The sequence below is a fragment of the Zeus faber genome (genome assembly GCF_960531495.2).
Source record: "Zeus faber genome assembly, chromosome: 22".
In the NCBI taxonomy this organism is placed as follows: Eukaryota; Metazoa; Chordata; class Actinopteri; order Zeiformes; family Zeidae; genus Zeus; species Zeus faber.
The window spans coordinates 17,706,623-17,716,245 of NC_137209.1; the positions used below are offsets into that span (position 1 = coordinate 17,706,623).

General features: G+C 52.9%; 1 protein-coding gene across 1 annotated transcript; it reads right to left on the reverse strand.

The window, feature by feature from the left end:
- Positions 1-2,160: 2,160 nt before the first annotated feature.
- Positions 2,161-7,823, reverse strand: LOC307247421 (uncharacterized protein; the record flags this gene model as incomplete). The annotated part of the gene is made up of 3 exons (XM_080023574.1): positions 2,161-2,348; positions 4,621-5,610; positions 7,707-7,823. 3 exons carry the CDS (start codon positions 7,821-7,823, stop codon positions 2,301-2,303), a joined length of 1,155 nt encoding a protein of 384 aa, XP_079879700.1. The 3' UTR covers positions 2,161-2,300.
- Between the last annotated feature and the right edge of the window lie 1,800 nt (positions 7,824-9,623).

Here is a 9,623-nt window from a genome sequence, read left to right on the forward strand (position 1 = left end):
TCACATCCTTTCTTCCTTTGAGGAGGGGGACTGTGTGTGTGTGTGTGAGTGTGTGTGTGTGTGTGTGTGTGTGTGTGTGTGTGTGTATGTTTGTTTGTGTTTGTTTGTGTGTGTGTGTACGTGCGTGTGTGTGTGGGTGCGCGCGCGTGTGTGTGTGTGTGTGAACAGGGTTTAGGGATTGGGACACAGAATCCCAATGCAAAGTTGTTTTTCCTGCGGCGGCCATTTTGGAACCAGATTCCTGCTACCGGTGGGTTGCTTAGCGACGGCTGCGGCGCTGCGTTGACTATTGACTATGCTTCCCCCGTTCAAACAACGGCGTTCCAGGCGGCTTTGCGGGGCGCGACGTTCCCTTTTTTCGGGCGGAACGTGTGCGAGAATTTGCCGTTCAACGCGTTACTCGGACTCCTCTGACATTGCATACGGCGCAAAACTCTTCGTTTTCCGCCTGAATGCCTCCTTCGGCCCAGAAGCCAAAGAGAGCTCCTCGCGGGCTTTGTCCCTGGTTCCCAGGGCGACGTGGCGGAGGACGCGGCGGGTCGAGTCTCTCCGTCCGTCTTTCAGCCGAAATGAAAGAGCCCCCCCCCCCCCCCCGGCGACGCCCGAAGATCTTTCGGCAGCGGGAAAATCGAAATACGAATTGGCCCCGACGCCGTCACACGAGTGGCGTTTTTGTTGTTGTTGTCGTTGTTGTTGCTGTGTTTTAAACAGGCGGTGGTTGCTTTGGGATCGCCATCGAACCCCCCAATCCTCACTGACCGAGCGAACCCAGGGGAGAGAAAAAAAAAACAAAAAACAAAAAAAACGTAGAGATGTGTCGAGCGAATCGCTCCGCGTCCTTGGCGACCGAGCCACGCTCTGATTTCCACACCGGGAGCAGCACAGGTTCACGCATCGACAGTGTTGGTTTTTTGGGGTTGTTTTTTTTGTTTTGTGTTTCTCTCGACGCACGTTCACACTCACGCAAACTGTTTGGGAAACGCTGCTTTAATTCCACATCGGAAACCATTCAGTGTGTGTGTGTGTGTGTGTGTGTGTGTGTGTGTGTGTGTGTGCGTGCGTGCGTGGGTGCGTGCGTGTGTGCATGCGTGCGTGTGTGTGCGTGCATGTGTTCTTTTCACAGTACCACAGTTCCGTTCAGACCTCCTCCACCCCTCCCCCTTCCACTTCCAAAAGGAAAAAAAAAAAAAAGCAAAACAAAACCAAAAAAAATCATCCGGAGCTTCCCCAAAACGGGTTTCCGACCCCCCCGGAACCCTTAATTCCGGACCCTTTATTTTGGATCCGGACGGGCCGGGTCCGTGCGCCGTCTCTGAAGGACCCGAACCAGATCGGACGCGGCGTCCGAAATGCTGCTTCTGAGCTCTGGAGGAGGAGGTAGACGGAAGGGACACAAAACAGTGACGCGGGCATCGTCGGCCCGGTTGCGGTTGCGGTTGTGGTCCGTTACGGCTCATACGTGGTGCGCGGAGCCCCGGGGTTTTTTTTTTTCCGGGGGCAAACCTGGCGGTGCGTCCGTCCGTGTGTGTGTGTGTGTGTGTGTGTGTGTGTGTGTCTGTGTGAAACCGTCCGTCGGGGGTTGCGTTCCACTAGAGTCCGACACAACTTCCCGCTGAGGTTCAATTCGTCGTCCGATAGGGTGGTGCGAGCGGCGTTCGGGTGGGGGGGTGGGGTGTGGGGGGGGGGGGGTCGGAGGAGGAGGAGGTGTGGGGCTGCCGGGGCGTAGCTCTGCGGGAGGGTGGAGGTGAGTTAGAGAGCCCAATCTCCGACGAGCATCCGAGTGCTGCGGGTCCCTCGTAACGGGTCGAAATCTCGAAAGGAAAAAAAAAAAAAAGTGTCTAACCTTTCATCGCTATGACAACGGCTTGACCCTCCAGCGGTGCTGGCTGACGGTTGCGGTGAATGATTGGTCGTTTGGTGTGGATATGGAACCGCGTCGGTAATATTTTGATGACCGTACGCGTTTGTAATGAGGACCCGGTCGTGTCATCGACGGTCCTGATTGGCCGATGACCAAACTGCTCCCCGCCCCCGCCTCCTCCCTCCGCTCCGGCTTCCCGACCTCGCCGCTGGGTTTTGAAGATATGTCGTTTTCCAGCTGTTATCCAGGCGTTTTTTTTCGGCTCGCCGTCCGGGTCCCAAACACCGCCAGTCCTCGACAGTTTTTTTTTTTTTTTGTCTGTTTTTAGTTTTTTTAGGGTGGGGGGAGGGGGGGGTGGTGAGGGGGCGTCCGCCGCTGCGCCGCTCGCTTCCTGGTTTTCGGCGTCCGTCTGAGGTGCCGCTCGCGGCCGGAGGGGGCTCTAGAAGAACCAGCGGAAAGCCTCGCCGGTGGGGACGGAGGGAGGCCGCTGCGGAGACACGGGCGGGGTTAGAGAGGGCAGTCACCCAAAACACACACACACACACACACACAGACACACGCCATCGCGGCCGTCACACGGTCGCTCCGACCGCGGTTATCCGATCGCCGGCAGTCGCGTTTCCGTCCAAATTCAAGGGGAGTTTTTGAGCCGATATTTGCGAAAGACAACAATTTGAATCGGAGGAGTTTCGGTCGCGTTGAGGACAGTTAACGCCTTTTTCCAATTCCGATGAATCAATTTGCCGCGCCGATAGACGGCTCCCCTGCGATAAGTGGAAGCGGGTTATCACGCCGGGTCGATGCAAAATGAAATTCAAGAACTTTCAAGTACTTTTTTTTTCAAGCGCAACGTTTTTCATTTTCAAGGACTTCACGCAAAGCAAATATCATCAAATTTGAGCGGGATCCTAATTGATTAAAATATAATACAATCTCGGTCTCGTTATCTATTGTTAATATAATAAAATCTCATAAGTGTCTATCTGGATTAAAATGACATTTCCCTGGAATGATCTGTGTCATAAAAGCCATCCTGGAAATGTTTTATTTCATACGATGTGAATGACAAAACCAGGGGGAATCTCCCAGGCTTTCAACGATCGCATTTTCTTTCTTCCCCCAATGACTTTTCAAGCCCCTCAGCACAAAAGGAGCTTTTTTCAAGGTATTCCAGTGCTTCAATTTCCCAACGACGGAACTCAAGCACCTCCAGCACCCGATGGACCTGGTAAGAACCCCGTTTACAAGTTCAGGAGGCTTAAATTGTTATTACTGCAATTACTTGTGTGACAATAAATGATCGAGGATGTATGTAGAATAATAATAATCATAATTATAATAGAAATATAACTAGAGCTGGAGAAGGCAGAGAGTCAGTGAAGTGTGTTTGATGCTCAACGTCACGTCAAAACTAAACAGTACCCAGAAGGCTTTGCGGTTTTACGGTGAAATGAGCTCTCTGATTGGCCCGTGACGGTGTCAGGTGTATATTACAGAAAAGGCGGAGAAATGAGGCAAGACTTTGAAACCTCCTGGTAATCGCACACACACGCACACACACACACGCGCACACACGCGCGCACACGCACGGTGATGTCACATCTACTTAGCCTCCCCAGGCCCAATTAGCCTCTAATTGAGAACGATTTGTCACACACACACACACACACACATACACACACACACACTCACACACACACTAAACACACACACTCAGCACATGTGTGAAAGATGGAGTAACAATTAGGAGAGGGGGAATGGAGAGAAGGGGAAAAGAGAACGAGGGGTTTGTACACACCTGAGATGCCACTCTGATTGGTCAGTAACTTAAAAAACAAAAGGACGCGCTCGCTCGCGACGAATGGAGGTTATTTTGTGTTATGGCCGCCGCACGCCTGTTTGTGTGCGGAAAAAATGTGGCTCTGTAAAAAACCCAATTTTAGAAATGCCCACACTTCAAGAGAAACAAAAAAACGACACAAAACGTGGAAGCTATTCATTTCCATCAAACCCGTGACGTCTGCCGGAGAGAAAGGTAGAGAGGGGCGTGGTCGTCAGGACGGCCCGCGTTGACTCACATTAGCTGTTAATGCACAGTGGGAAGAAATCGTCCTGCGCGTGTGTGTGTGTGTGTGTGTGTGTGTGTGTGTGTGTGTGCGTGTGTGTGTGTGCGTGCGTGCGCGCGTGCGTGCGTGTGTGTATTACAGATGGTGAGTGCTGAAATGAGAAATCTGTCCCTGCTGTGGCCTGGCATGCCGCCAACACACACACACAGACACACACACACACACAAACACACACACACACCAACGCACACACACACACACACACACACACAATAGGAATATTACACACTCAAGGAAATGTAATGGGAGACAGCGGAAAGAGAGACAGAGTGTGTGTGTGTGTGTGTGTGGGAGTGTGTGTGTGTGTGTCTATGTGTTTCTGTGAAATATGTGTGCATGTGTAAAGCTGTGCGTGTGGTAAAAGGTGTGTGTGCGGGCATCCAAAGGCGCGTGTGTGCGCGTCTAAAGGTGCGTGTGTGTCTGTGTGGGTATGTGTGTCTAAAGATGCGGGCGTGTGTATTTGACGTCCAAAAGTGTGTGTGTGTGCGCGCGCGCGCGTGTGTGTGTGTGTGTGTGTGTGTGTGTAGGGGTGCGTGTCTCAAGGTGCGTGCATGTGTGTGGACGTCTAAACGTGTGTGTGTGTGTGTGTGTGTGTGTGTGCGTGTACGTGCGTGTGCGTGCGTGCGCGCTCACCTCCAGTCCTCCAGGTTTCTTCTTCAGCTCCTCACACTTCCTGAACTTGCAGATCTGGTGTCCCGTCTTCCTGTTGCGACAGGAGGAGCACACTCCACAGTTGATGAGCCTCCGGCAGGGCCCGCACACGCCGCAGCGCTTCCTCTTCCTCTTAGCGACCGCGCCCGACGACGAGGCCCCGCCCCCTGACAGCGAGGGGGAGGAGGGGGGCGGGCAGGGGGAGGAGTTAGTGTGCTGCTGGCAGTCCGTGAGCGAGCGCTGGCTGACGCTGGTCATCTGGAAGGCGCTGCCGCCGTCGGCGATGCTGCCGCCGGGCGACCCCATCGCCATGACAATGACCCCGGGCGGTAGGCCCAGCCCGCCCAGGAAGCCCCCGCCCTCCGATAGGCCCATCATGTCCGGGAGGGCGGGGCACTGCTTGTTGACGGCACCGCACTCTCCGCCGCCGCCCCCCGCGCCCCCGCCGCCGATGTAGCCGGGGAGGAAGTTCCCGTTGCTGTGCGCCGCCATCGGGTGGTGGTGCTGCGGCGTCTCCTGCGGGACGGGGAGCGAGGCGCCGCCGTGTCCCTGCTTGCCGCCGCCGTCGCTCGCCCCTCCCCCGCCCCCTCCCGCCCCTCCGCCGCCGCCCTGGTGCGCGCCGGTCCGGTGCGGGTGCACCGGGGTCACGTGGCCGGAGGGCGGGTGCGCGTGGTGGGCCTTGGGCCGCCCCCAGAACATGGCCGCCGCGGGGTGGTTGACGTTGACGTTCATGTTGTCGGGGCAGCCCCAGGGGGCCGTCGCCATGGCGCTGATGCGGGCGGCGGCGGGGGGGAAGATGGGGGTGGCGGCGGCCAGGCGCGCCGCGAGCTTGGCCGACTGCGGGAAGTTGACGTTGACGTTCATGTTCATGTTGACGTTGGTCTTGTAGAAGTTTGCGATGGAGGAGCGGTAGCGGTCCATCTCGGCGCTGTAGTCCAACATGGCGGGGGCGAGGCCCGCACACGCCCCCACCTGACAAACACACAGGGGGGAGGGGTTTAGTGGGCGGCCATGTTGGAGGTGTCACCGCGCTGCCGCGGCCACAGTCTTTCCCTGTCACTCCTCTGCCATCCCTCCATCATTCTGTCACTCCTCTGCCATCCCTCCATCATTCTGTCACTCCTCTGCCATCCCTCCATCACTCTGTCACTCCTCTGCCATCCCTCCATCATTCTGTCACTCCTCTGCCATCCCTCCATCATTCTGTCTCAGCCTGTCACTCCTCTATCATCCGTCAGCATTCTGTCACTCCTCTATCATCCCTCCATCATTCTGTCACTCCTCTATCATCCCTCCATCATTCTGTCACTCCTCTGCCATCCCTCCATCACTCTGTCACTCCTCTGCCATCCCTCCATCATTCTGTCACTCCTCTGCCATCCCTCCATCATTCTGTCTTCCCTTGACACTCCTCTACCATCCCTTCATCATTCTGTCTCAGCCTGTCACTCTTCTATCATCCCTCCATCATTCTGTCACTCCTCTATCATCCGCCAGCATTCTGTCACCCCTTTGTCATCCCTCCATCATTGTCACTCCTCTATCATCCCTCCATCATTCTGTCTTTCCTTGTCACTCCTCTACCATCCCCTCATCATTCTGTCTCAGCCTGTCACTCTTCTATCATCCCTCCATCATTCTGTCACTCCTCTATCATCCGCCAGCATTCTGTCACCCCTTTGTCATCCCTCCATCATTGTCACTCTTCTATCATCCCTCCATCATTCTGTCACTCCTCTATCATCCCTCCATCATTCTGTCTCAGCCTGTCACTCTTCTATCATCCCTCCATCATTCTGTCACTCCTCTATCATCTGCCAGCATTCTGTCACTCCTCTATCATCCCTCCATCATTCTGTCTTTCCTTGTCACTCCTCTACCATCCCTCCATCATTCTGTCACTCCTCTATCATCCGTCAGCATTCTGTCACTCCTCTATCATCCCTCCATCACTCTGTCACTCCTCTGCCATCCCTCCACCATTCTGTCTTCCCTTGACACTCCTCTACCATCCCTTCATCATTCTGTCTCAGCCTGTCACTCTTCTATCATCCCTCCATCATTCTGTCACTCCTCTGCCATCCCTCCATCATTCTGTCACTCCTCTATCATCCGCCAGCATTCTGTCTTTCCTTGTCACTCCTCCACCATCCCTCCATCATTCTGTCACTCCTCTATCATCCGTCAGCATTCTGTCACTCCTCTATCATCGCTCCATCATTCTGTCACTCCTCTACCATCCCTCCATCATTCTGTCACTCCTCTATCATCTCTCCATCATTCTGTCTCAACCTGTCACTCCTCTACCATCCCTTCATCATTCTGTCTCAGCCTGTCACTCTTCTATCATCCCTCCATCATTCTGTCACTCCTCTATCATCCGCCAGCATTCTGTCACCCCTTTGTCATCCCTCCATCATTGTCACTCCTCTATCATCCCTCCATCATTCTGTCTTTCCTTGTCACTCCTCTACCATCCCTCCATCATTCTTTCACTCCTCTATCATCCGTCAGCATTCTGTCACTCCTCTATCATCCCTCCATCACTCTGTCACTCCTCTGCCATCCCTCCACCATTCTGTCTTCCCTTGACACTCCTCTACCATCCCTTCATCATTCTGTCTGAGCCTGTCACTCTTCTATCATCCCTCCATCATTCTGTCACTCCTCTGCCATCCCTCCATCATTCTGTCACTCCTCTATCATCCGCCAGCATTCTGTCTTTCCTTGTCACTCCTCTACCATCCCTCCATCATTCTGTCACTCCTCTATCATCCGTCAGCATTCTGTCACTCCTCTATCATCCGTCAGCATTCTGTCACTCCTCTATCATCTGTCAGCATTCTGTCACTCCTCTATCATCCCTCCATCATTCTGTCACTCTATCATCCGTCCATCATTCTATATTCCCCTGCCCCCACCTGGATCGTCCTTCCATCATTCTGTCTCACCCGTCACTCCTCTATCCTCCCTCATTGTTCAGTCCATTCTTGATCATCCCTCCATCCTTCACCCTAAATGACTTGAAACCTTATCATATTTTAATGAATACTCTAAATGCCACTCACCTGTCCCTGGCCGCCGTAACCATGGTGATTGGGGTGTTGGTGGGGGGGTGCGGAGGTTCTTTGTAGCATGGAGGAGAGGTCACTCTCCACACACACACCACTAGTCATACCCGACATGACAGCACAAACACACACACACACACACACACACACACACGCGTGCGCACACGCGCACAGACACACACACACACACACACACACACACACACACACACACACAGTCAAAAAGGCCGAATTTCACAAGTTAGTTGTGCCTGCTCTCTGCGTTTTGCTCTGTGGAGAAAGCAGAAAAAGACATCAGACAGAGCACTAATATCAACAGGAAGTGATGTAACAAAGCCTGAAGTTTAACACAGATTTTAAATATAGAACACAGAGGGACAACAAAGTTTCAAGGCACTTTCTCTTACAAAAATGATTTTCTCATTGGCACAAAGTTGAAAAAAATGACAAAGTTGTTTCCGAGCTTGTTGTACTTGTGCCACAAGTCATTGAATATCTCATTGTCATCAACTCTTTTTTTAAATATATTTTTTTAAATTGTATTTATAAAGTACAATTTCAGGAGGATTGTAAATGTCTGCTTGTTATTTCGTCCCTTTTCCACTTTCAGGCTTTCACCTGGACTTCAATAGCAGTTATTACCGTATTAACTGGAAAGCGATATGTTTTTAAACGTTAAACAATTGTCACATCACATGTTAATCCATTAATCTGTTAATTTTCCCCGATCGATTTATTCTGGTTCCGGGGCCTGGAGGTCTGGAAATCCCCCCCCACCACCCAGCTCACTCCGGGCGGAAGGTGCTGGAGGAAGGCAGCCATCGCAGTGTGACAAACGCACTCACTTAAAGGCAATTTAGCGTCTCAAATTAACCTAATGACTTCGATACACCCTCCTGACGATTCCCCCAGTCACCAGCGGGCCAGATTGTCTGCTGCTATAAATGGTCTCCAGACTAAAGATTTTTTATCCCCCCCCCCCTGTGGAGAAGCAGCCAGTCAGGGCTGCAGCGGTTAAACGTGTTAAATAGTGCTGACTTGTGTCAGGGCAGAGTTAAGCAGTTCGCGGCGTAACACTTGGCTTTCATATACCGTTTTTTTGGGGGGTTTTTTTCACGCCACCATCGTGGGGCGGGGGTGGGGGAGGGCGGAGGCGGGTGACTGAGAATGTGTACCCGTTACGCGGTTACGGTTATGCGCGGGGTGTTTTTTTCTTTTTTTTCCCATTCGACAGGAAAATGCAGAAAATGAAATAAATCGACAATAGAAAAAATAAAAAAACACGCTGTTTTCAATTGCTTTGTTTGGGGGGGGGGGGGGGGCAGATCCTTCTGATCTGAGCTGCAGCCCGTGATGCTCGGCGTAGTGGTACGGTCCACTTTAGGGGTGTCTGAAATCCAATTATAAGATTCTTCCAGGCATGAATACGATCACAGGTAAAGAGGATATAGAAATGTTTCGAACCGCCCCCCGCCCCCCGCACCTGCCGATCTGTTGTTTTAACCTTTTTTATGGGGGGATCCCAGTCTAAATTAGGGGGGTCAGACCTCCCCCCAATACCCCCCGTAATTCGAACCATGGCCATGTCATGTTTCCAGTGTAAGATTATGGAAAAAGAACAATAAGGAGCAGTTGGAGCATTCGTGCCTGCACCGGCAGTGGCCAACGCGCGGAGAGCCGGTGCTTTGGGGTCGCTCCCGGTGTGGCCCCCGGGTCCCGGCGGGGAGTGCGGGGGGGCTTCTCCGCTCCGGGCGCCTGGAGTGGTCCCCATGGAGCAGCCCCCCACACTCAAAACATTTCATGGTCCCGCAGGCAGGGAAAAAGTCAATCACTTCTGATTTCTATTTTGGATTCTATATCCGATATGAGACGATCTGACGACACGCGGATATTCCCGTCTGTTTATGTGCCAAC